Source organism: Amblyraja radiata, chromosome 6 (genome assembly GCF_010909765.2).
Source record: "Amblyraja radiata isolate CabotCenter1 chromosome 6, sAmbRad1.1.pri, whole genome shotgun sequence".
Taxonomy (NCBI): domain Eukaryota; kingdom Metazoa; phylum Chordata; class Chondrichthyes; order Rajiformes; family Rajidae; genus Amblyraja; species Amblyraja radiata.
In genome coordinates, this window is record NC_045961.1 from 43,044,747 (window position 1) to 43,072,246 (window position 27,500).

Here is a 27,500-nt window from a genome sequence, read left to right on the forward strand (position 1 = left end):
TACTGACCAAGCCGACATTGAAGAGACTGTTCAGACAGTAAAGACACTTGGGAGAGTAAAGGTACGGGACGTCCAAAGTAACATTCAGATTGGCAGCAACCTGGTACTATGTGAATGCCGTGAAGTTGTACAGCCAGATCGCATTCCCCCCCAACTGCAGCCAGTGAAGGGAGGCTCAGAATGGAAAATATTCCTCTTCAATGAACCTGTGAGCCCAGCTGAAGATTTTTTCGCTAAGCTAAACAAACTAATGACTGATGAAGGAAAATCAGTAAATGATGTTCAAGCCATGCTGACTACAGAGACTCCACAAGGGAGCTCCCCAGAGTCCATCATCCGAGCAGTGGGAGACCTGTTGGGAAAAACGATGAGACCTACCAGTGAGAACAATGCATTTCGACGTCTGCAGATGTTCTCTGGAAACCTTCCCACACCGCCAGGAGAGGAGAGCCATTGGCTCGAACAAGCCTATCTAATGATTGAAGAATGTGACTGCTCTGAACGTGAGAAATGAAAGAGAATAGTCGAGAGCTTAAAGGGGCCGGCCCTGGAAATAATTCAGGCTGTACGACTAAACGACCCAGATGCTAGCCCTGACTGCTATGTAAAGGCCTTGGAAAGTGCCTTTGGCACGCCTGTGTCAGGAGAAGACTTATATTTTGCCTTCAGGAGCCTTCACCAACAGTCTGGTGAAAAGCTCTCTGACTTTTTAAGGAGGCTGGAACGCTCGTTGATCAAAGTAGTGCAAAAAGGAGGCCTTCTCAGCCACAGAGCCGATCATGCTCGAATTCACCAACTCATTAGAGGTGCTACTGACTCTGATATGATGCTGTTACAGCTGAGATTGAGAGAAAGAAAAGAGAAACCTCCTACCTTCTTAAAGCTCCTAATTGAGATTCGTGAAGAGGAGGAATATGAGACAGCTCGACGAAAATTAACTACAACAGTAAAACAAGTACGTCAGAGACCAAGCCAATACCAAAGCTACAGAAGACCAAAAGTTGAAGGCAGAGATTCAAGAGCTTCGTGCAGAGCTTGGTGAGCTAAGGGAAAAGCAGCAAGACACACACACTGAGCCAAAATTCAAACCCACGAAGAAAACTATAGACACTGAAAAAGAAAACAAAGTTCATATGTTGAGGCAACAGGTGCTGTAGCTACAACATCAGCTAACTGTGATGTCTGTATCTCACAGTCCTGTGACTGCAGACCCTAAAAAGTGGGATGGGAAGGCCAGACCCAGCCCAGCAGCTAAACCACATAATGCCAAAGACTCAGAGAGCTTCTTCTGTTACAGATGCGGAGAAAATGGTCATATTGCCACACACTGCACAGCCCCAGAGAACAGCCCAAATCTAATCCAAAAATTACTCGGTGCTCTGCGCAAAAGTAAGGAAGATAAAGCGTCACACAAAAGGTTTGCTGAGTCGAAGCAGGTTGGTCCAGTCTACACACAGCAGCCTCGTAACCTGCCACAAGGACTGGTTGGCCCATCCATGATGGCTGATGTGAAAATTGATGGTCAACCCTGTAGAGCCATTTTAGACAGCGGCTCCAGAGTCACTATCATCTTTGAGAGTTGGCACACCAGATTCCTTCCCAATGTGCCCATTCACCCACTCAAAGACCTTGCCATATGGGGACTGAGTGACACTAGCTATCCATATACAGGCTATGTGGCAGTTGAGCTGGGACTGCCTCCTAATTCCAAGGGAGTTGAAGAAATAGTTCCCGTGGTGGCTCTAATATGCCCTGATTCGCCAAGTCCTGACCCAGTTCCTGTTGTCATTGGCACTAATACAACAAAATTGCGCTCCCTGCTGTACCAATGTGAGGAACTCAAAGGCAACGATGAGGTTCACTCTCTGAGAGTAAACACTGTTCGTTCTGAACAATCCCCATCGCCTTGTAATCCACCAATGGATGTGGTCGGCCAAGTGAAATGGCAGGGCCCTGGGACTCTAAGAATCCCACCTGGAGGAGCACACTATGCTGTCTGTGAAGTGAAGAAGCAGCAACCTATGGATAAAAGCATCCTAATGGTGGAGGCTGATGAAAGTACCAACCTTCCTGCTGATGTGCTGGTTCCACCAGTAGTCCTGCCACCCTCAGCTATGGATACCAATGGCTTCACACATGCTGAGAAATGAATCTCAAAAAGAAACTGCTCTTCCTGCGGGTACAGTGCTAGCCCAAGTGTACCTGGTTGACTCTGTCATTGAGCCAAAGAAGTCTCCGAAAACAATGTCAATTGATCCTGAGCTCTTCAATTTTGGGGATTCACCCATTCCCGAAGCATGGAGAGCTAGGTTAGCCAACAAGTTGTCAGAGAGAGCTGATGTATTCTCATTGGAGGAATGGGATGTGGGTCTAGCGAGAGGTGTGACACACCACATAAGACTCAGAGACTCTAGACCATTCAGAGAGAGATCCCGCAGAATCGCACCTGCAGACATTGAGGATGTTCGGCGCCATCTCCAAGAACTGCCGGCAGCCGGAATAATCAAAGAATCCCGAAGTCCGTATGCCTCTCCCATTGTCATAGTGAGGAAGAGGAATGGCAAAGTGAGAATGTGCATTGACTATCGTCTGCTGAACTCCAGAACCATCCCAGACCAGTACACCATGCCGCGCATAGATGATGCACTTGATTGTCTGACTGGCAGTAAATGGTTCTCTGTGCTGGATTTGAGAAGCGGATATTACCAAGTGGAAATGTCTGAGGCAGACAAAGAAAAGACAGCCTTTATTTGCCCTCTTGGTTTTTTCCAGTTTGAGCGGATGCCCCAAGGCATCACAGGTGCTCCTGCAACCTTTCAAAGATTGATGGAGAAGGCTGTAGGAGACATGAACCTGATCCAAGTTCTTGTGTATCTTGATGATATCATAGTGTTAGGAAAAACACTCGAGGAACACGAAGAACGTCTCCTCAAAGTTTTGGATCGGCTGGAGGAATGTGGACTCAAGATCTCCATTGACAAATGCCAATTCTGTCTACCAAAAGTGAAATTCCTGGGGCACATTGTCTCCGCCGCCGGCATCGCAACCGACCGGGAGAAAGTTAGTGCCGTCACCAATTGGAAGAAACCCATTGACCTAAAGTCCCTGAGGTCGTTTCTAGGATTTTGTGGGTACTATCGGCGGTTCATTGAGAACTACTCTGCCACTGTCCGCCCTCTCACAGACCTAACTAAAGCGTACCCTCCAGCTCAACGCAAAAACAAAGCCACCTTCAAGGACAAGACAGACTACTTTAAAGTCTCAGAGCCGTTCAGCGACCGTTGGACCTCAGCTTGTGATGACGCCTTTTACACCATCATCCACAAGCTCACGCATGCTCCTGTGTTGGCTTTCGCGGACCCGACAAGGCCCTACGTATTGCATGTAGACGCAAGCCTGAATGGCCTGGGAGCTGTATTGAATCAAGAGCATCCTGAAGGACTCCGTCCAGTTGCTTTCGCCAGTCGCAAGCTCAGCCAGTCAGAGCGGAACTATCCCATCCACCAGCTAGAATTTCTAGCTTTGAAGTGGGCGGTAGTCGATAAGTTCCATGATTATTTGTATGGCACCAAATTCACTGTGAGAACGGATAATAATCCGCTCACGTATGTCTTAACCACTGCCAGGCTTAACGCCACGGGCCACAGGTGGCTAGCTGCCCTCTCCACCTATGACTTCAACGTTCAGTATAAGCCTGGTCGTGAAAACATTGACGCGGACTTGCTTTCCAGAAATCATCAGGAGACAGAGGATGGATGGGTGGATGTTCCTACTCCTGGGATGAAAGCTCTCTGCCGAAGAATCGCTGCATGTGGTCCCGGCGAAAGCACCACTAGATGTGTCGACCAACTAGGTGCTTCCCCCGATGCTATTCCTGCTGTTTATTCCTACCTCACTCAAGTGGAGGGAAATAAGCTTGAGCAGTTGAGCCGTAAAGAACTGATAGAGGCCCAGAGATTAGACCCTGTCATCAGTGTGGTAATGTCTCAAGTAAAGCTAGGCAAATGTGACCCAGCTCCTAAACATCCAAATGCTGATGTCGCCTTGCTGCAGCGAGAAAGTTCCAAGCTTCGGATAAAGTGTGACCTCCTGTACAGAGTCATTAAGAGACCCTCTGGAAGAGAGGTGAGTCAGCTTATCTTACCTGCTCAGTACAAATCAATGGTTCTGAAGTCCATGCACGACGACATTGGTCACCTCGGCATTGAAAGAACCACAGAGCTTGTCAGAAACCGATTTTACTGGCCCAAAATGGCCTCTGAGATTGCAACCTACATCCAGAACTGTGGGAGATGTGTGGCCCGGAAGCCCCTTCCACACAGAGCTGCCCCTATGCAATAGATCACGAGTAATGGACCGTTGGACTTGGTCTGCATGGATTTCCTTTCTATTGAGCCCGACTCCAAAGGCATTGCCAATGTGCTGGTCATCACAGATAATTACACAAGGTATGCTCAGGCATTCCCGACCAAAGATCAAAAGGCCCTCACCGTGGCTAAAGTCCTCTTTGAAAAGTTATTTGTTCACTATGGACTGCCAGCACGCATCCACTCAGATCAGGGTCGCGACTTTGAGAGCAAAATTATCAAAGAGCTCCTGACCATGCTGGGCATTCGCAAGTCGAGAACCTCTCCGTACCACCCTCAGGGAGACCCCCAACCTGAGAGATTCAATCGTACTCTCCTGTCCATGCTTGGCACCCTTGATCCAGCTTTAAAGCCCAAATGGAGCCAACACATAAGCCAGCTAGTGCATGCTTATAACAGCACCCGAAATGATGCAACAGGGTACTCGCCCTACTTTTTAATGTTCGGGAGAGAGGCGCGGCTACCAGTGGATCTGTGTTTTGGCATTGGTTGGGAGGAAGAGGATGGTCTTAAGCATCACCAATATGTGGCCAAAATGAAAAAAGAGTTGCGGGATGCTTACCAGCTAGCAGCTGAAGCAGCTTCCAAAAACCATGAACGGAACAAAAGACTCTATGATGTAAGAGTGAGAAATCAGACACTGCAAGAAGGAGACCGTGTCCTGGTTCGCAATCTTGGCATCACTGGAAAACACAAGCTACAGGACAGATGGAACCCCTTGCCCTATGTGGTGATAGCACAGTTGCCCAATCTTCCGGTGTATCGTGTGAAACCAGAGAGAGGAACAGGCACCGTGAAAACAATGCACAGAGATCACTTGCTTCCCATTGGTTACTTGGTAAGACTGCCTACTCCTGCAGAGAAGAAAACACAACCAAAGAAAACAGTAACCAGAGCACAGAAAGTAAAGTGTCAAGCCCAAAACCCAGAACATGTGAGTCAAGAGCCACAGACTTCAGAGTCTGAAGAGGAGAGTAATTACTACTTACCCCAGCTAAAACTCTGTCTACGTCCGCAAACCCAAGGCCTGGAGGCTGAACACAGACATGGTCCGGTCATGATAGATACAGCTATCAGCGTCTGCTCCAATGATCATAACTCACCTGAAGAGGAGGATCAAGTGGATGAACTGCCAGTAGCAACAGAAGATCTGGAAGAACCCTTACAGCCACACCAAGACTCTGTGGTGGACACAGAGCTGGGGGAGGGAGACGTCCCTACCCCTAGCACCTCGGCTGTGGTTGCTGAGTCCTCCCAGACACCCTGTGCCAAACGGCTTGTGAAACCTGTCCTACGCCTCAGTTATGACAAACTTGGACAGCCGACTGACAGACCTGTGACGATAGTTTATAGAGGCCTGATTATTCAAATATGCTGTGACACAGACCACAGACACTAGTGAACCAAGATTAACGTTAAGTTCAGAATCCATCTAAAGAGCCCAAGTAAGCAGATGTGTTTAGTGCACAGTAGGTTAGCCTGATAGGGACATCAGACGCTTAGCAGGGGGAGGGTGTAGCCCTGTGTAACTTCATATTAGTTTTTCTTATTAAGAAATTTATATAAGTTTTGCTGTGAATACGTGTTCTGCATTTGATTTGTTGTTATTGAGTTAGATCATTTTTCCAATGTGGTGATTGGTTTGGGGGCGGGAGCTGGGGATTGTGGGTAATCGAAGTCCAGGAGAGAGAGAGATGAAGTCCAGAAGAAGACAGAAGAAGCCTAGGCTAACTGCTACCCCTTCAGCTCGGAGGGGTGGATTAAAGACTGTCGCTGTTTGGACTTTGTGATTACGGGGAAAGTGAGAGCAGCGGTTAGCTGAGCCCTGGAGACAACGAGGGAGAAGGAAGATTTCTGCCACATGGGGTCCTCTCTGGTCAGCCAACTCCCCGCCATCTTGTGAGCTTCTGCACTGTGCACTTGTCGGCTTCCACTGTATTTGGCCGCGACGCTCTCCAGCTTCGACCAGGCCTGCAACGTGGGGTTATTCTTGTTTTGTTTTTAATGTTGCCGGCTTGTGTGAGTGAGTGTGTGGGCCCACATAGTAATTAATACTTAAAGGTACTATAAAATATTGATTTATTGAGTGGTGTTGTTTGAATATCTGTGTGAGAAACACCAGTAAAACACCATATTTTTGGTTATTGATTATTATTTTGTATTTCCCTGACCAACATATCATTTATTTTAATTAATAGAATAAATGTGAAGGTAATTCATTGGAACATAGTTGTCAGTTGATTTATTTTAACTGTTTCTACAGTAGGGTATACCATTTAATATTGAAATTAAAGGTGCCCTATTGTCCAAATTAAAAGAGTGCATAAATATTTAAATTAAGGGTTAACTAACACCTATAAGGGAATTAAAGTTTATGAACCTGGGGCGCAGCTCATGTAGAGGGCAAAGAAGCGCTACACATATATATAGATATAGATATAGATATAGATATAGATATAGATATAGATATAGATATAGATATATATATATATATATACATATATAGATATATAGATATATATATATACACACAGATATATATATATACACACACATATATACATATATATACATGCATACGTATAAATACCCACACATGTTAATCAGTGTCTTTTCTTTCCCTAATTATGTGTGTTACAGGCCACGGATAATGAACTGGTGTGGGTCATGAGAGGAGCTATCATTTTATTCGGAGGATTAGCGGCAGGAATGACGTGGTTGTCCAGTTCTGTCTATGGATTGTGGTATCTGAGCTCGGATCTTATCTTTGTTCTTCTTTTCCCACAACTGTTGTCCGTACTCTTCATCAAGGGAAGTAATTCATACGGCTGCATCACTGGTTACATCTTTGGTCTGATCCTGCGGGTTGGGGGCGGTGAGCCATACCTGCGCCTACAACCATTTATCTGTTATGCCGGGTGTTATTTGGATATTCAGTTTCCAGGTGGGCCAATTTACGTTCAAAGATTTCCATTCAAAACAATGTCGATGTTGTCATCTTTGCTGATAAATTTAACCGTTTCGTATTTGACCAAATATCTTTTCAACAATGGAATGTTGCCTCGAAAGCTGGACTTTCTTGAAAATTTTGTTACCAAGCCTACAACGGAAAAAACAAATAAAGTAACCCCACTTAACGATGGTAGCATTGATGACGATGAAGATAAATCTTTAGATGGAGAAACAGAAGATTCCCTTGATACTCCCCAGCCAAGTGAAAAACCGGTTACTGATGAAGTTGCAGAACCAGCAATTAAAACAGTAGATAACTGACAATTCACTCAGTTACAGATAACTTCAAACATGGATATTGTTACAAAAATGTATTACACATGATGAAAATGCCTAGTGGTTTTGGGACGCAAGGATATGACAACAAATAAAACAAAACTCTCTGTAAAACATTTAAAACCAGTGGACTAAAAATCCCAATTGAGTCAATTATTAGCAGTTAGCTATCATCTGTAAGTTATTGTTCAGTTTACTTTACAAGACAATTTTCATTTATATAGCACATTTAACATAAGGAAACATCACAATGTATTTCCCAGAAGTATAATTAGATAAATAAGTAAATTGAAGCAAGCCACATTAGGGTAAATGCTTGATCCAATGGTTTTAGCTAACATCTCTAACACAGACATGTCTTTAAAAGAATTGAGTAGTTTAGAATGGGAATTAGAGCTTTAAGTCTCCCAAAGTAGCGAAGGATGTAGAGGTATGAGACCAATGTTGGAGGAAAGCAGAGTTCTCAGAAAATTGCATTGATGAAACCTGGTCAGTGATGAGGCTCTGATGGAATTTGAACATGACCATGATATTTTTAAGAGCAATGTATCGCTGGACCAGGAGCCAAAGTGGGTGAGGGAACTCATGTGTTGTTGAGTGAATAAAACACTCAAGGATGCACAGTACAATGTGGACAGCACCTCTGCTTAAAATAATGCAGAGAAGATCAGAGGCTGACCAGGAGTAGTGAAATAATCAGATCAAAAAGTTACCTAAATATACGATGTAGTATGCAGGTGTGTGATATTAAGAAAAGGAAATGTGCCGTACTTGCAATAAAAACAGATAGCGTTTGGAGCTAGCAACAAGGTCACACACAGTCCAGTTCAGGAAAAGATTGATGTCATTGGATGCTTATTTATGATTTTTTTTGCCACATCTACCTTAATTCAATAAAGCTGACATTCTTTGATTTAAAAAAAAATCAGTCCTGAATGTTCCTGTTATCTCTTCTGTCGAATGACCTGTGGTAGTTAAGGTTTTAATATCTATATTATCTCCAATCATTAATGCTCACCATGGGTCAATGGGTCAATATTTGCAAGAGGTAAATTGAATGTGATTGGTGAAAAGTGATAAACAACTGGCCGATTCATAATGTATGCAGTTAATTTGCCGTCTTATTTAGTTTTATTTACTCTTAATCAGTCCAAGGTGTTTAGTCCAAGATACTTCAAAAATTCTAACATTGAGATCAGCTCCTCCTGTAACACACCTTGTGTACAAAATTGTATGAGGCATAGATAGGATAGACAATCAGAAACATTTTCCCAGGATAGACAAATCAAATACTAAAGAGTATAGCTTTAAGGTGAGAGGGTCAAAGTTTAAAGGAGATGTGCGGGGCAAGTTTTTTACACAGAGGGTGGTGAGTGTGTGGACACACTGCGTAGGATGGTGGTTGAGGCAGATAAGATAGTGGCATTTAAGAGACTTTTGGATAGGCACGTGGATATGCAGGAAATGGAATGGAGGGATACGGATATGGAGGGATAAGAATTGGTCTGAACATCATATTTGGCACAGGCATTGTAGACCAAAGGGCCTTTTCCTGTGCTGTATTGCTCAATGTTCGATGTTCTATGATTGCACAAATACATAAACGCCATGCTCTTTATAAAACCGTTGAATATTGGTGAACATGCAGACTAATACAGAGGTATAATGGATACTTATCCTCTCTGCAGTTGCCTTGAGTGACACAACTCCCAAATTCCTCGTGTTTATTGGTGCCTGTGCCAGACGTTAGAATCACACAACAGAATCAGGCTCTTCGGTACCACCTCGTCCATGCCAACCAGGATGCCCCATCTAAGCTAGTCCCATTTGCCCGCATATCTCTCTAGACCTTTCCTATCCACGTACCTGTCCAAATGTATTTTAAATGTTGTTACATTACAACTATGGTACTATTAACCAATTGAAGAAAGATTACAGGTGGCCAACATTTAGTGGGATATAGAAACAAGGAGGTCTGAAGAAGGGTCCCAACCTGAAATGTCACCTATCCATTTTCACCAGACCCACTGAGTTACTCCAGCATTCTGTGTCCATCTTTAGTATAAACCAACATGTGCAGTTCCTTTTGTTACATTAAGGTGATAGGATTTTATTCTAAAGAAATAATTTCTTCTTTGTTTGACTTGTGCTATAAGTTATTTTCCTGCTTCACATTGTGATGCTGACAGCTACTGGTCTTGCATTTTGTGATGGGGCCCATGCTTGGTGTGGTATCGGTCCTCTTCTAGACATTTAGTATTGGGAGGCAGACGAGGAGGAGGAGTTGTAACTTCCCTGTGAGAGTTATTGAAGGAATCTAGGAAACCCCCTTCTGCACCACGAACAATAATTCCTCTCTGCCCCAGCCATTCAACCATACTCACACATTTTGAATACAGAGAGAAGCATTAATCAAAGTAACACCTCCTCGTAATGTCACATCATCTTTCATATTGTTATACTCTTAAACGCACAGAGTTTCTTGCCCAGAGAAGGGGAATTGAGAACCAGAGCACATAGGTTTAAGGTGAGGGAGGGAAAGATTTAATAGGAATGCTGAGGGTAACCTTTTTCACACAAAGAGTGATGGGTGTATGGAACGAGCCATCGGAGGAGATAGTTGAGCAAGTACTCAACATTTAAAAAAACATTTGGATAGGTACATGAATAGAATAGATTTGGAGGGATATGGACCAAATGAGGGCAGCTTGGACTAGTGTGGATAGGACATGTTGGTCAGCATGGGCAAGTTGGGCTGAAGGGCCTGTTTCCACGTTGTGTAACTATGATTCTATGAACATGATGCCAAGTTAAACTAATCTCCTCTGCCTGGATGTGTTCCATATTCCTCCACACCATGTGCCCAAGTAAAAGCCTCTTAAACGCCACAATTGTATATGCCTCCACCCCCACCCCTGGCAGCACATTCCAAGCACACACCACTCTATAACAGATGTGCCCTGCACAGCTCTTTTAAATGTTGCCCCTCTCACCTTAAAGCAATGCCTTCTAGCCCATAGAATGGCCCTGCAAATGGTGCCTGACAGCAATTCTGAGAGGAAAGGAAATTAAACTCACTACAGAGCAGGTGCCTTGGTAGTCAGTGAAGTGCCATCCTTTCATCATCTGAAAACTTAAACCATTGTCATAGCAACAATACAGTAATGTGACTATATTCAAGTTAGAATTAAGCACATTAAGCAGAGAAACAGCAAAGCAAGGCATTCCCCTGTCGTTGCTACACTACTTCGTGGTTGAGGAGGTGGTGAGAAGTTCCAATATAGAAGATGCTGCAAGAGCCTTTAAAAGGACTAATTGTTGGACAATGATAAGCAGAAAATGTCTCCTCATGACATTACGGCGGATTCAGCAAATATTCCTTTTACTACACGCAATGGTCGAGAATGCCGTAATTGATAAACTTTCCCCAGGATTTTGACTGTCCCCTTGAATTTATTATCCACAATGCTTCAAGTTAAAAAGCACTTGGATGCAGTCCAGATTACCTAAATGGGGTTTGATTGGATGAATATCAGAGAGGTAAGAAATATGGTAATTACTTGGAAAGGAGACAGGATAATGTGATTTAAAAGATTGCTTTTCCTCATATAGCTGTGCTTCCCATTTGAGAAACATAGCTAAGCAAAACAAAGTAACAGATGAGTCACAGGTTATAACATCATTCCGTCTAGGATGGACTCAATGCCTTTCCCTAGTATGAAAGTCATACAGAAGTTTGAAATTCCTATGAATTGGTGCTATTGGAAGTGTAAGAGAAAGATTCAGTCCATCACGTCAGATCATAGATCAGCAAACAATAAAGTATTTTTAGCATGCCTAACATTAAATACAAAGGTGTGTATACCTGTACACATGTGCATGTGTTTAAAATGATGAAAGGAATAGATCGGGTAGACTCGCAGAGTCTCTTGCCCAGAGTAGGGGAATCGAGAACTAGAGGACATAGGTTTAAGTTGAAGGGGAAAAGATAGGAATGTGAGGGGTACCTCACATTCCTATCACACAAAGGGTGGTGGCTGTATGGAACGAGCTGCCACAGCAGGTACTTGGGGCAGGGACTATCGCAATGTTTTAGAAACAATTAGAAAGGTACTGTACATGGATAGGACAGGTCTAGAGGCATATGAGCCAAATGCAAGCAGGTGGGACAAGTGTAGATGGGACATGTTGGTTGGTATGGGTAAGTTGGGCCGAAGAGCCTGGTTCCGTGCTGTATGACTATGATTCTATGACTCTATTAGAGTTCATATTTTAAGTTTTTAAAGATGCTCGGCTTAAATTTAATGTTATTTAAAGTTCCCAGTGAATGCTTATTTTCTTTCTTTATGACGTTTTAATGTTATGACATTATAAGATGCACAGTGACAACCATCCAAGCATTAGGTTGCATCTGAAGAACTTCATCTTAGGCTCTGTATCTATTAAGCTTCCCAACCAGCATTGCTCTTGAGGATACATCATTAATTCAATCATCGCCATTACCAATTCCCATTGCACTAGAGTGTCAGCCTTGATCTTGTGCCCATCCTCAAACCCATGGCCGATTCAAAAGAGTGCAACCATATAAGCTGAAAAACAAAACCTGGTAGAAGTGTGATAGGCGCAATGGCTCCTCATACCTGCTCCATTATTTAATACTAATGTAGTGGATTTTTACTTCATAATGATTTTCCTGCACTGACTCCCTAGATCTTTGATTCACTTAACATCTGGAAGTCTGTTGATCTCCAATTTGAATATTTTCTGCAACTGAGCTTCTTGGGTAGAGAATTTATAACACTCTGGGTGTAGTAAGTTTAGTTTAGTTTAATTTAGTGATACAGTGTGGAAACAGGCCCTTCCTCCCACTGTTTCCGACAAAGATGCCCCATGTACACTAGTCCCACCTGCCCAGGTTTGGCCCATATCCCTCTAAGCCTTTCATATCCATGTACCTGTCCAAATGTCTTTTAAATGTTGTTATGGTACCTGCCTCAACCATCTCCTCTGTTAGCTCATTCCATATACATATCTTTCTCTTCTCACCTTAAACCTATGGACCCTGGTTCTTGATTCCAAATCTAGAAACACATTTATGTACTCAGTGAATTCATCCTCCACACAATTACTGTTCATTTGATTTATCCACTCTATATGTAGATTGAAATTCCCCATGATTATTGCATTACCATTGTTACATATACCTCCATGTTTTTGATTAATATAATGCCTTACATATCATTATTGATTGGGCTCCTATATACAACTCCAACAAATGTTGTCCGATACTTGGAGTTTTTAATCTCGATTCAAATTCTTAGCCTAAGAGCTAAGCCTCTTTTCCTTCACTGTCTTTATCTCTTTCTTTAATGTCAGGGATGTGTTGCCTCTTTTTATATTTTCCCCATCTTTCCTACATTAAACATCCCAAAATATTCAATCCCACTCTTTGTCACTTCATAACAATTTTCCGGTAATGAATACTTCTATATCAATAGTAATAATTTCAAATAGGTTGGGGTGATTGGTTGGATATCAACCTTGTCTGAATGAAAGTATATTCACCTCAGATTTGAAGTCTCCTTCACTCATCCCTCTCCAAAGATTCAATATCCAATCCCAGGTATGCGCGATTTGCAGTAAAATACTACACATGTGCTAGGTTCTGGAGTTCAATTTAACATCTCTGATGCTTGCAAAGGAAAATGGCAATTAGTTTAGTTTAGTTTAGTTTAGTTTAGTTTAGTTTAGAGATACAGCGTGGATACCCATACACTAGCACTATCTTACACACACTAGGGACAACTTACAATTCTACCGAAGCCAATTAACCTACAAACCTGCACGTCTTTGGAGTGTGGGAGGAAGCCGGAGCACTCAGAGAATACCCATGATGTCACAGGGGGAATGTACAAACTCTGTACAGGCAGCACCTATAGTCAAGATTGAACCCAGGTCTCTGGTGTGTAGGGCAGCAAATCTATCACTGTGCCACTGTGCTTCCCATATGCTGGCCAATATTTGTATATTTACCCCTCAACTAATATCACAGAATAAAACAATCTTCTCATAGTTTTGATTGCTGGTTGCGGGAGCACAAAATGGCTGCTGCGTTTCTGACTACAGTTCAAAAAGCATTGCAGTAAGTTTGAGGTTTTCACAGGTGGTACTTTTGGTTCATTTCCTACCATGAGAGTACTTGGAATAGTTTCTTATCGATGTGAATATGCTATTGTTTTTACCCAAATCTGAAGCCTTTTTGTGGTCAGAGCACCAAAGAGATCTTCAATTATCGGCCTTGATAAATGGATCAACTGTGTGAACCTCTTTCTTCAGTCAGAACAGGTAAATGGTTTGTCTCCAGTTTAAAGATGCCGATAGCTTTCCCAGCTTGAAGGCAAATTGAGATAAAATCACAAAATACTTTTAAAACATTTAGGCACAGCAACATTTATTGGTCTCAAAACTGTCTAGATTTACTGTCAAGTAGGGCTACTAGGTTTATACCACTGCATTGGAATCAATTTTTATTTTATTTTACAAACTGATGTTATACTATATATAAAATATTACACAATACAGGTACAGGTATGTTTCAATGTTAACTCTTTGCATTTTAGATTAGTTTAGTTTAGTTTAGTTTTGTTCAGTTTAATTTAGTATAGTTTAGTTTAGTTTATTATACTCACATGTACCAAGGTCCAGTGAAAAGCTTTTGTTTGCATACCATCAAAGAAAAGTTGAAATAGAGATATCAGAATGAGTGGAGCAATTGTAATAGATGAGAGCAGATCCTCTTCTGGGACCAGAATGCAAAGAGTCGCCTGGATCCAGTGCCATCTTACCAGAAGCAAGTATTCATAGATCCCCTCGGTCATGACTGAACATGGGTGATGCATCCTAGTTGTTGGCTTCTTGCTCCAAGCCTCGGCTGGAGCAGTGCCGCTTGTGGTTGAAGACACCAATGCGGGAGTGACAGTCTCTGTCGCAAAGGTCACATTTGTGTGTGGTCTCTGGTTTGTTGAAGTTGCTGCGCTCCTTTCTCCGTGCCCGCTTGTCTGCCGCTGCGTTCAACAGTTTCTCTTCCCCCCGTTTTGAGATGTTGGTTCAGGGTATCTCTCCACCTCGTGCGGTCAGCTGCAAGGCTCTCCCAGGACTCCACATCGATGTCGAGCACCTTCATATCTCTCTTGCCGACATCCTTGTAACGTAGCTGGGGGCGGCCGATGGCTAACCTCCCAGATGTCAGCTCTCCATAGAGGATGTCTTTTGGAATACGGAATACCTTGGTGAGGTCAATGAAAGCAACATAGAGGCATCCGCTGTTCTCTGCACTTCTCCTGGAGCTGGCGAAGGGAGAAGACCATGTCTACTGTTGACCTTCCAGCTCGGAAACCGCACTGTGACTCTGGATAGACACGTTCTGCCAGCTTCTGCAGGGGATCAAGATGACCCGAGCAAAGACCTTGCTGATGATGTTGAGGAAGGAGATGCCTCTGTTATTGTTGCAGTTGCTTCTGCCGCCCTTGTTCTTGTAGAGGGTAATGATCGTGGCATCCCTCATGACCTGCGGTCCAGCTCCTTCTTGCCAGCACTGGCAGGGAACTTCATACAAAGGAAGCAGTAATGTAGTCTTGCAATGCTTGATCAGGTCAGGGGGAATCCCATCACTGCCTGGGGCCTTGCCTGAGGCCAGGCTGTCAATGGCCTTGCTGAGCTCTTCCACCGTCGGCTCTGCGTCTAACTCATCCATGGTCGGCAGGCACTCGATGGCATTAAGGGCTGAGGGGGACACAGTGCTCTCTTTCGTATAAAGGTCGGAGTAGTGTTCCACCCATCTCTCCATCTGCTGGCATTCGTCTGTGATTACTTCCCCATTGGAGCATCTGAGGGGGGCTGTCCTGCTCTGGGCTGGTCCTAGTACCTTCTTAATGCCATCGTACATTTCCCTGATGTTCCCTGTTATGGCGACCGTCTGGATGTCCTCGCTAAGCTGTGTCCAGAAGTCATTGGACAACGCCTGGCAGTTTGCTGAACCTTGCTCCTGGCAGCCCTGAGGATCTGCAGGTTCTTCTCATTGGCTGATCGCTTGTACTCGGCTAGGGCGGCGTGCTTGGCTTTGATGACGGGAGTCATCTCGGTCGACTTGTCCTCAAACCAGTAGTGTGTCTTCGAGGTCTTCTTCCCAAAGTTAGCCAAGGCTGTGTGGTGCATGGTGTCCCGCAGAATTTCCCACTTCTCTGTTGCAGAGTCTCAGGGCACGAGGTGCCAAGTTCTACAATAGAATAGAAATTAAACTACAATAGAAATGGAAATTAAATGAAAATGCAATGAGCTGTTTGGCCTGCCCTGTGCTTGAAACTGAAATGGAAATGGAAATTAAATGAAAATGCAATGGGCTGTTTGGTCTGCCCTGTGCTTGAATCTGCAATGGAAATGGAAATGAAAATGCAATTAGCTGTTTGGCCTGCCCTGTGCTTGAAACTGCAATGGAAATGGAAATGAAATGAAAATGCAATGAGCTGTTTGGGCTGCCCTCTGCTTGAAAGTGCAATGGAAATGGAAATTAAATGAAAATGCAATGAGCTGTTTGGCCTGCCCTGTGCTTGAAACTGAAATGGAAATGGAAATTAAATGAAAATGCAATGGGCTGTTTGGTCTGCCCTGTGCTTGAATCTGCAATGGAAATGGAAATGAAAATGCAATTAGCTGTTTGGCCTGCCCTGTGCTTGAAACTGCAATGGAAATGGAAATGAAATGAAAATGCAATGAGCTGTTTGGGCTGCCCTCTGCTTGAAAGTGCAATGGAAATGGAAATGAAATGAAAATGCAATGAGGTGTTTGGCCTGCCCTGTGCTTGAAACTGCAATGGAAATGGAAATGAAATGAAAATGCAACGAGCTGCTTGGCCTGCCCTGTGCTTGAAACTGAAATGGAAATGAAAATGAAATGAAAATGCAATGAGCTGTTTGGCCTGCCTTGTGCTTGAAACTTCAATGGAAATGGAACTGAAATGACTATGCAATGAATTGTTTTTGCCTGCCCTGTGCTTGAAACTGCAATGGAAATGGAAATTCTTTGGAGCGCAGAAGGTTAAGGGGGGACTTGATAGAGGTTTTTAAAATGATGAGAGGGATAGACAGAGTTGACGTGGAAAAGCTTTTCCCACTGAGAGTAGGGAAGATTCAAACAAGGGGACATGACTTGAGAATTAAGGGACTGAAGTTTAGGGGTAACATGAGGGGGAACTTCTTTACTCAGAGAGTGGTAGCTGTGTGGAATGAGCTTCCAGTGAAGGTGGTGGAGGCAGGTTCGTTTTTATCATTTAAAAATAAATTGGATAGTTATATGGATGGGAAAGGAATGGAGGGTTATGGTCTGAGCGCAGGTATATGGGACTAGGGGAGATTATGTGTTCGGCACGGACTAGAGGGGTCGAGATGGCCTGTTTCCGTGCTGTAATTGTTATATGGTTATATGGTTATATGATATTACAATGCAATGAGCTGTTTTGCCAGCTCTGTGCTTGAAATTGAAATGGAAATGAAATGAAATAAGTTAGGTACACAAAATTGCTGGGGAAACTCAGCGGGTGCAGCAGCATCTATGGAGCGAAGGAAATAGGCGACGTTTCGGGCCGAAACCCTTCTGCAGACAAATGAAATAAGTTGTTTGGCCTGCCTGAAACCACTAATTTCGGCCCACAAGGCCCCTAATAGTGGTGAAACCAGTCCCTTTTGCCAAAAATGCCCGTATTTCCCCAGGAGGAGCATTTTGGTCCAAAAGGCCCGTGCCAGGCTAGGAAAAGTCCAGAAAAAGTGCCTTTCTCTGAGAATTCACTCAGATTTTTTCTTAAAAGAGCCCCTTGGGCCCATCAGGACTGTACTAGCCCAGGAGGAGTCCCTTTGGCCCATCAGTAAGTATTCCCCCTGTAAGTATTAAACCTCACCACAGTATTTTTCTCCCTCTCTTCAATGGCTCCCTTTGAGATCCAGGCCGGGATAGACTTTTCTCCTTTATTGCTGCGATCTGCAGAAAAAGATGAAACCTGTCTAAAATTGATTCTCCACCCTCTCCCCCTTCTCTCTCATAGAGTCTCTCACGTGTTTTGGGCAGAATTTCTGGCAGTTTATCACCAGCAACTTATCCTGGACCGGCCATATCAAAGCCATGTCCAAGAAAGCACACCAATACCTCTACTTCCTTAGAAGGCTTAGGACATTTGGCATGTCCCCAACAACTCTCACCAACTTCTACAGATATGCTATAGAAAGTATTTTATCAGTAGACGTCACAGCATAGTTTGGGAACATCTTCTTCCAAGACCACAAGAAATTGCAGGGAATTGTGGATGCAGCCCAGACCCTCACACAAACCAATCTCCTTCCATTCACTCCATTTAAACTTCATGCTGCCTCTACAAGGCCACAAGCATAATCAAGGACAAGTCTCATCCCGGTCACTCCCTCTTCTCCCCTCTCCCATCAGGCAAAAGGTGAAGAAGTGTGAAAATGCACACCTCCAGTTTCACACACACTGTTTCTTCCCATCTGTCATTAGGCAACTGAACCATCATATTAACAACTAGAGAGCAGCCCTGAGCTCCCATCTACCCCATTGGAGACCCTCGGACGATCTTTAATCATACTTCACTGGACTTTAAGTTGCACAATATAGTATTCCCTCTATCCAGTAACTGCACACTGTGGGTGGCTCGATTGTAATCGTGTGTAGTTTTTTCACTGGCTGGATAGCGTGCAAAAAAGAGCTTTTCACTGTACCTCGGTACATCTGAAAGTAATAAACTAAACTCAGTAACTAAAATCTCTCATTGTCTTATCACAATTTTTGCCATCAATTTTTGATTCCACATTACCTAGATTTTAATTTCATCCCATTGATATTATTGCTGTTATTTAGAAGTTCTAACTTAAATTGTTCCTAATGCTCTTCCCTTGCTAATCTAAACTTTGTGATCATGCTTACCCAAGTGTTCTTCCACAGTGGCCGGGTAATTCCATAGCATCAGATTCATCTTTCAGGTCAGACTAAGGATTCACTGGTCAAGGATGTTCTCTAGACACAGTTAAGAGATTCCTCTCTGTCTTTTCCTTTACTCTAATGTTCATGTTTATAAGTACATAAATTCATGTTCTAGGAGCAGAATTATGCCATTCGGCTCACCAAATCTACTCCACTATTCAATCATGGCTGATTTATCTTTCCCTCTCAACCCCATTCTTATGAGTGGTATTGCCCCCAATCATTGTGAGTAAATAGATGTCCCTCACTATCACTGCTCCATAGTTCCTGCACATTGCTGTAATTTTGTAATTTCTTGGAATGTATTGCTCCCCCATCCCTCTCCTTCTCTCTCTAAAACACACACGTGCACACACACAACACATGCACACACACACACTCACACACACAACACACAACATACACAAACACACACACACAGACATACATGCGCACACACACAAATGCGCACACACACACACACACACACACACACACACACACACACACACACACACACACACAATTCAGAGGTCTGATTACGATCAAATCATTTTTGCTTCTCAGTTAAGTGGATTTTTTTCCTTGTCCTCTCAAGGATATTTTTTCTTTCCAACACTGGATTTGCTCCTCAATTAGCGTTGCTACCTCATCCTCTGCATCTTATCTAAATCACTGTATCCATGAAAATTAAATGTGTCTTCATATTTCATCCACATTTAATTGTTGCTGCTATCTATTTCTACATGGTTTGCCAGCCGTATTCACCACAATTCATGTACCTGCACACTTAATCCTTTCTGGTCTACCCTATATCACATGGTACTATTTCCTTCTCCTGTACTATGAAACACCAATATTCCTTTATGCACTCTATTCCGTTCCACTAGTTTTACACCTCGGGACCCAAAGAATCTACCAATTTGATTTAAACTCTCTTTCTGAGCCTCCTCAGAAGGACATTCAATTCACTCCCGTTGAAGTACCAACCATCCCTTGTGAAAAGTTACCTCTACTCCAGAACTAATCCTAGTCACCCAAATATCCAAGACCTCCCTCTTGCACTTTGAGACACACTGATCATTGCCTTCCTATTTCTGCATGGGATTGGGAATAATTCAGAGATTGACACTTTTTTTTTAAGGAGCTCCTTAAATCATTGATATCTAACGGGTAGTTAATAGTAAAGGCCCACGTGGAGGATTCCTTTGTCACCAGCGCACAGACTTTGTGGGCCAAATGGCCTGTTCTAATGCTGTACTGTTCTGTGTTCTAGGGCCTATCCGAGATCCGATGCCGCATCCGAGATCCAACTCAGTACGTCATCGAAGATAGACACAAAATGCTGGAGTGACTCAGCGGGACAGGCAGCATCTCTGAGAGAAGGAATGGGTGACGTTCCGGGTGGTGACCCTTCTTCAGACTGAGAGGCATGGGAGCGGGTGTGAATCTCGGTCTCCACCCGAAAGGTGACCCATTCCTTCTCTCCATAAATGCTGTTTGTCCCGCAGTTCCTTCCTACTCAATACTTCATCGGCTGCATAAAGATGCCAGCTTCCATTTTAAACCAAGGTTGTCAATCTTTGGTTTAGACGTTTCACTTTTACCCCACCGTTCTTTGTCCCCTTCATTTAGAGATAGAGCATGAAAACAGGCGCTTCGCCCCACCAAGTCCGCGCGGACCAGTGATCACCCCGTACACTTGTTCTATACCGACACACTTGGAACAATTCTACAGCAGCCAATTAACCTACAAACCTGCTCGCCTTTGGAGTGCTGGAGGAAACCAGAGCACCCGGAGAAAACCCAAGCGGTCACAGGGAGAACGTGCAAACTCCGTACAGACAGCACCTGTAGTCAGGATCAAACTCTGGTCTCTGTCGCGGTAAGACAGATTCCGCTACACCACTGTGCCGCCCTGATATAAGGGATTTTTTGCCATGCGAACGTCAAAGTTACTACACTTCATTGCAAATTAAATCACCTTGTCTTCGAGTTGATGGTCAGACAAAGGTCTCGAGGAACCGTTTATACCTTATTGACCTTGTCAGTAACCATTCCTTCGAAATTTCGTAAAATGTATTTTGTATTTAAAAATAACAACGTTTCGAGGGCTTTAAGTTCATCAACCTAAAACATCAACATTATGGTTTGATGGACTAGCAATTGTCCATGTATAGGCCACATCTATTATTTTATTCTTCAAGGAAATCATCTCCATCTTCCTCAATACGCGGGAGTTTGGTGCTCAACATAAATAGACCGAAGTTATACACTGGCCGTGAATTATGAAGGACGCAAAGTTGAGTGATATATTTTACTTTTACTTAATTAAACCCTGCCTATAAATATACATACTGTGCGTCAAGCAGGTTCCAACGAAGCCCGCCCACTGCCCTTTGTTTAACGAATTTCAGGTCAAAAATTAACAGGGTCAAAATTATTCATAGGGAGCTCTCTTTACCGTCCAGGTGACGTTCGTTTCTTTCCTCATCCGGAGTTGCTGACGAAACGCTCGCCTCTATAAACCAATGTGAAAAGTGCCCGCTCAGGACGGTCCAGAGAACCGCGGTCGCTTTTGGTCTTGATGTACCTTCTCCTGACAGGAGTCGTACGTAGCACGTTGCGTCTTGAGTTTGAAGGCAAGGTAGGTCGAATGACTGGGCGCCACTGTCACAGAGAGAGCTTATTCAGATAATGTATGGATGTGTTTGTAATATATTGGTGCGTTGTTCCCAGTGGTGTCGCGTCCATGAGGTACGAAAGAACCCCAGGCTGAGAATACAGCAAGTGAAGGTGTGTCCGTGCATGGGTGTTTGCTCTGGTGTTGATACCGGCGTGTAGCAGGATCCTTCCATTGATCAGTCTCAGCATCGCTCTGTGGTACTGTCTCCAACACGCCAGGGTAACACTGTGTTACAAGTGCTTTAAGATCTCTTTACGTTCTTTCCTCGTCACCAGCGAGATGAACTGTCCAAATATTGTGATCATGGAACTGCGGGAGGAGGACATTTGCAAGTAAAAGTAGAAATTGCTTTGGAGTCAAAGTTAGGGGGTGGGGGGGATTGGACGTAAACTTCGATTATGCATCGTCTGAGGAAGGGTCTGTAACGTGACCCTTAGATGTCCAAACCACTCACCTGTGCTGAATGTTTAACGTGTGCAAACAAACAAACATACGGTCCAAGTTTACATGAAAGTAAACTGACCAGTCCAGGCTAGAGACGTATAACTCAACTATGTAGTTACTGTCAAGGCACTGTTCAATTGTTGCATAGATAGGGTGGACGGGGCCTGCCTCCGCCGCCCTCTACACCAGACAGCGATGGAGGCAGGTTCTCTGGATACTTTCAAGAGAGAGCTAGATAGGGCTCTTAAAGATAGCGGAGTCAGGGGATGTGGGGAGAAGGCAGGAACGGGGTACTGATTGGGGATGATCATCCATGATCACATTGAATGGCAGTGCTGGCTCGAAGGGCCGAATGGCCTACTCCTGCACCTATTATCTATTGTCTATTGTCTATTGACAGCCAGAACTTTTTCCCCAGGGTGGAAGTATCAAATACTAAACGATATACGTATACTTCAGCTTTAGAGTTACCGGCAAGGCACTGTTCAATTGTCTTATGGATACTGTAGGAAGGAACTGCAGATGCCGAAGATAGACACAAAAAGCTGGAGTAACTCAACGGACAGGCAGCATCTCTGAATGGTGATGTTTTGGGTGGAGACCCCTCAGTCTGAAGAACGGTCTCGATTTGAAACGTCACCCATTCCTTCTCTCCAGAGATGCTGCCTGTCCCGCTGAGTTACTCCAGCATTTTGTGTCTATCTTTTATCTTATAGATAGGACAGTCAGAACCTTGTCCCCAGGATGGTAACAACAAATACTAGGCGGCATAGTTTTTGTAAACCAGCATCTGCAGTTTCTTGTTTAGTTTTTTAGCTTTATGGTGAGTGGGACATAGTTTAAAGGAGACCCAGTGTGGTTTACATAGTGGGTGGTGGGTGCCTGGAACGCACTGCCAGGGGTGGTGGTGGAGGCAGATACGGTAGTGGCGTTCAGGAAGATTTTGGATAGGCACATGCGAATGAAGGGGATGGAGGATTGTGGATTATGTGCGGGCACTAGGAATTTGGCTTGGAATCATGTTCGGCACAGACTTTGTGGGCCGAACAGCCTGTTGCTGTGCCGTACTATTCATTGGGTAGGGAGGAACTACACAATGCTTGTTTTCACCGAAGTTAGGCACAAAAAGCTGGAGCAACTCAGCGGGTCAGACAGCGTCCCCGAAGAAAAGGAATAGGCGACGTTTAGGGTTGAGACCCTTCTTCACACTCGTACTGTACTGTTTTCTATACTCAATGTTCCCCGGTAAAAAGCTACGCCGCCGGCCTTTCTCCGGGTTCTATGGGTCGAAGAAATTGACACGTTTTGGGAAAGAAACGATGATCACGCGGATTGCCGAGAGCGAAGGAGAGCTTCATCCCCGTGAAGCGAACGCGGAGATTGGTGCTGCGAGTGCGAGCAACCTTCCCCAAACAATGAAGGATTCGCTCAGTGGTCTCAGGCGCCCGAGCAGCCAATCTTCACAAAGCGCCGCGCTTCACTCGCCCTTCAACTGGGTGGCTGGCTGTGTGTTCACAAGCCCCTCACTCCTGAGGAGACGTATTGACGACGGCGTTTAGCTGCGGATTTCCGTGCTTTAGAACCGCCGGGGCGATTTGCCACATCCGAACATTGTTGGCCCCAGTTTATTTAGGAGAAATAACCTATTGAACCCAGTCCGCGTTGGAATTCGCTCAACCCTAGCTACCATCAAACCAGGTTACTTGTCTATCGGAGTGTTTCACCTGTCTGTTTTATATTACTAATTCATTCATTACCAGTAACACAAATGTTGTGCATGTTTCTTACTATTCCAGGTTTCCAAGGATTAACAGCCGTATTGCTGCCTTCGTTTCAAGAGGAAAATGACAGTTCACGTCGATGGGATCGTAGCGATCGTTATCTTTTACATGCTGATCTTAATTGTTGGATTATGGGCTGCTTGGAAAAGTAAAAACTCGCCCACGTTAGGGACCATGGATCGGAGTGAAGCCATCATGATCGGAGAAAGAGATATCGGATTACTGGTCGGTGGCTTCACTATGACCGGTAAGTAGCTACTGGCTTTTCATTCCGCGTTAAATTGGAGATACAAGATATTGCATGTTCTTGAATCTGGAGCAAAAAGCAAACTGCTGGAGAAAACTCAACGGGTCAAGCAGCTTCGATGGAGGCTGAGGGGCGGTTCGCGATCCCGAGTGGAGACCCTGCATGGGGACCGAAACGTCGACCATTCCTTTCTTTCCACAGAAAGTGGTTGACTTTCCCGGGACTGACATATATGATCAAAGAATGGGTCGACCGGGCTTGTATTCACTGGAATTTAGAAGGATGTGAGGGAATCTTATAGAAACATATAACATTCTTAAGGGATTGGACAGGCTAGATGCAGGAAAAATGTCCCCGATGTTGGGGGAGTCCAGAACCAGGGGTCACAGTGTAAAAATAAGGGGTAGGGAATTTAGGACTGAGATGGGGGGAAACTTTTTCACCCAGAGAGTTATGAATCTGTGGAATTCTCTGCCACAGAAGGCAGTGGAGGCCAATTCACTTGATGTTTTCAAGAGAAAGTTAGATTTACCTCTTAGGGCTAACGGAATCAAGTGACATGGGGGAAAAAGTAGGAACGGGGTACTGATGTTGGATGATCAACCATGATCTGAAGAAGGGTTTCGGCCCGAAACGTTGCCTATTTCCATCGCTCCATAGATGCTGCTGCACCCGCTGAGTTTCTCCAGCACTTTTGTCTACCTATGATCATATTGAATGGCGGTGCTGGCTCGAAGGGTCGAATGGCCTACTCCTGCACCTGTTTTCTATGTTTGAATGTTTCTATGACTTGCCGAGTTCCTCCAGAAGTTTGTTTTTGATCATGCTCGTTTAGTTGCTCGGGAATAGTCTCGCTATCACTCAGCCGGTTCGAGCGCATTTGCGTTGAAAGCGGAGGATAACGTTCACCAAAGATAACTCAGTGGGTCAGACTGCATCTCTGGAGGAAAAGGATAGGTAACGTTTTGTGTCTGGACCCTTGTTCACCAGTGGTGCAATGAAAACTCCGCTGTTAATAGGGAAGGTCGGACTTTGAAGTCCATTCGTAATGAGCTGCTGTGTTAAATGCAAAAAATAACCAGAATGGCTCGCTGTTCCATTAATCTCCTGTCTACCACATTGTATGTAGGAAGGAACTGCAGATGCTGGTTTACACCGAAGATGTATTATCTCTGCCTGACCCGCTGTGCTAGCGGGTTTGTATCTATCTTCTAGCACATAGTAGATGCATGAGACTACACATGATGGAATCTTGAGCAAAAATCTAAGTGCGGGAGGAACTCGGGTGGTCAGGCAACATCTACGAAGTGAAATGGACAGACGACGTTTCGGATCTGGAGCACTTCTCCCGACCCGAAATGTCGTCTGTCCATTCCCTCCACAGATGCTGCCTGACCAGCTGAGTTCATCCAGTACTTTGTGTTTTTTTGCTCCAGCCCATTGGAGTTTGGTCGAAGTGAGAACGTTGTCAATCGCCGTGGCCCAACATTTGAAAATAGATTCAGAAACAAAAACAAAATGAAGCAGGACTATTACCACGGTTCTGGAATTGCCGCACATATTGATCCCCATAATTCTAGTTTCCCCACCAGTAGTCCAAGCAAGGTATATGTAACGCAAGCTTCATTGCAGAAGTTAATAATGGGCGAATTAGAAAAACTGTATCTCTCCCTTCGCTCCACCCATTGTTCTTGAGTTTGGCTTGATTGTATTTATGTGCAGTATTTCTGATTTGATTGGATAAGTGCAAAATAAACCTTTTTACTGTCCCTCGTACAAATTACAATAATAAACCTAAATGTAACAAAGAAGAACTGCGGATGTTGGTTTATACCAAAGATAGACACGAAATGACGGTGTAACTCAGCGGGTCAGGCGGCATCTGGCTGATTGGGGATGATCAGCCATGATCACATTGAATGGCGGTGCTGGCTCGAAGGGCCAAATGGCCTAATCCTGCACCTATTGTCTATTGTCTATTGTCATCTATGGAGAAAATGGATAGGCGACCTCAGGACGGGACATTTCTACATACTTCTTCATTCCGAAGGGTCCCGACCATTTTTTTTCCAGAGATGCTGCCTGACTCATTGAGTTACTCCAGCATTTTGTGTCTATCTTTAATAATCAAGCTAACCCTCTTTTATTGATGTTGGCGCTGCAACTGGAATTATAAGACCCCACCCTTCGCCACCACCCCTGGAGTACTAATGCTGTTGAGCTAATCTGTCACTGTACATTCATTAACCAAATGTTTTTTTTCCGAAACAGCGACCTGGGTTGGAGGTGGATATATCAATGGCACGGCGGAAGCGGTGTATGTCCCTGGTTACGGATTGGCGTGGGCACAGGCTCCATTCGGATACGCGCTCAGTTTAGTTGTAGGTATGAACCGACTCTTTGGGGAATTGTACAATTAAAATGAACAACAGGCTTCAACAATCCCTGCAAAATCCACACCGCCAACGCCCCTCGCCCACAGTCACTATGTTTAGCAACCCCCATTGTGGAGAAGCTGACGGTTCCAGTCAACAATCATTTCAAAACGCTACAGGCAACCTTCCAATACCAACTAGAATCAATAGAACCGGTTAACACATAACAATATTTAGCCATGCAATGATTTTTAACAGGCAAGGTTTCATGTCAGTTTTGAAAATATGGACACAAATTTGATTGCCGCTTTCTAAAAAATTCCATGGGTTACTAAATGGACAGTTTTGTTGAAGAGCGCAAACGATGCGTGTGGATTTGTCTATAAACGTCGAATAATGTTATCCATATGCTGGAAACCCAATAATATTTACACGGTTTGTGCAAACCGCTTATAATTTCATGCTACAAAATAATCATATTTGAGGATTTTTATTAACCATCGTGTAATAATGACGTGGTTTGGGCCTTATCCACGAACTTACCGCTGTACGTCTATCATCTGTGGATCTTGTCACTTTAGGTAATATTTATTGTAGCGTCTCTCGTTGTCTAATAGCATTCGTGATAAGGTGCAATGTTTAAGAACCCTATGATTTGCAAAGTGAGGATAAAGAACATTGATAGAGATTAGAAACGAGGAACTGCAGATGATGGTATGCAAAGGAAGACACAAAGTGCCGGAATAACTCAGCGGGCCAGGCAGCATCTCTGGGGAGCATGGATAGGCGATGTTTTGGGTCTGGCCACTTCTTCGGAAAGGTATTAAATGGAAGTAGGCAAAACGTATGTGGAACTAAACGCAAGTGCGAGGCAGGATCTAAATCGTATAAAATACGTGGAATATAGTTTCACCCTGAAATTAAATAACATCGAAAATTATGACATAACCTAGACAAATATCGTCCATATTATAATATTGGTATCGTTTTTATTTGTGAATGGGCGCGCAATAAATACGAACGGCAACTGTACAGCAGATCAGAGAGCATCTGTAGCTGTCTCAAGTCCATGGTGGACTGACATCAGCGTTGTTGCTCTCTCTTAAGGCCGCTTTGCCTTCAAATAAATGATATTTTTGCTACTCAAATAAATGCTTTTTTTTGGATTGTAACATGAACAGGGGAAGGACGAAGGGCATGAGTCAAGAGTGTTTTTATTGTCATATGTCCCGAAACGGAACAATGACATTCTTACTTGCAGCAGCACAACAGAATATGTAAACATAGTAC

General features: G+C 44.0%; 2 protein-coding genes and 1 long non-coding RNA gene across 4 annotated transcripts in view; 2 read left to right on the plus strand and 1 right to left on the minus strand.

The window, feature by feature from the left end:
• Positions 1–8,553, plus strand: part of LOC116974302 (high-affinity choline transporter 1-like) — a 57,801-nt gene extending 49,248 nt beyond the window's left edge. Inside the window, exon 8 of the mRNA XM_033022627.1 lies at positions 7,008–8,553. Within this exon, the coding sequence (XP_032878518.1) occupies positions 7,008–7,640 (633 nt within the window). The 3' untranslated portion in view covers positions 7,641–8,553. The remainder of the gene's footprint in view (positions 1–7,007) is intronic.
• Positions 8,554–15,690: 7,137 nt separating this feature from the next.
• LOC116974304 lies at positions 15,691–21,224 on the minus strand. The gene is made up of 3 exons (XR_004412327.1): positions 21,142–21,224; positions 17,605–17,684; positions 15,691–15,930 (listed from the first exon to the last, which is right to left on the minus strand). It is a non-coding gene; the product is annotated as an uncharacterized LOC116974304 (long non-coding RNA).
• LOC116974303 (high-affinity choline transporter 1) overlaps positions 21,215–27,500 on the plus strand; it is a 14,163-nt gene continuing 7,877 nt past the window's right edge. Inside the window, exons 1-3 of one of the 2 annotated variants that reach the window (XM_033022629.1) lie at positions 21,215–21,324; positions 23,604–23,835; positions 26,107–26,220. In XM_033022629.1, coding sequence (XP_032878520.1) covers positions 23,652–23,835; positions 26,107–26,220 — 298 coding nt within the window. In that variant the 5' untranslated portion in view covers positions 21,215–21,324; positions 23,604–23,651. Of the gene's footprint in view, positions 21,325–22,565; positions 23,506–23,603; positions 23,836–26,106; positions 26,221–27,500 lie in introns of those variants that run through there. The other variant, XM_033022628.1, reaches the window with a different exon arrangement.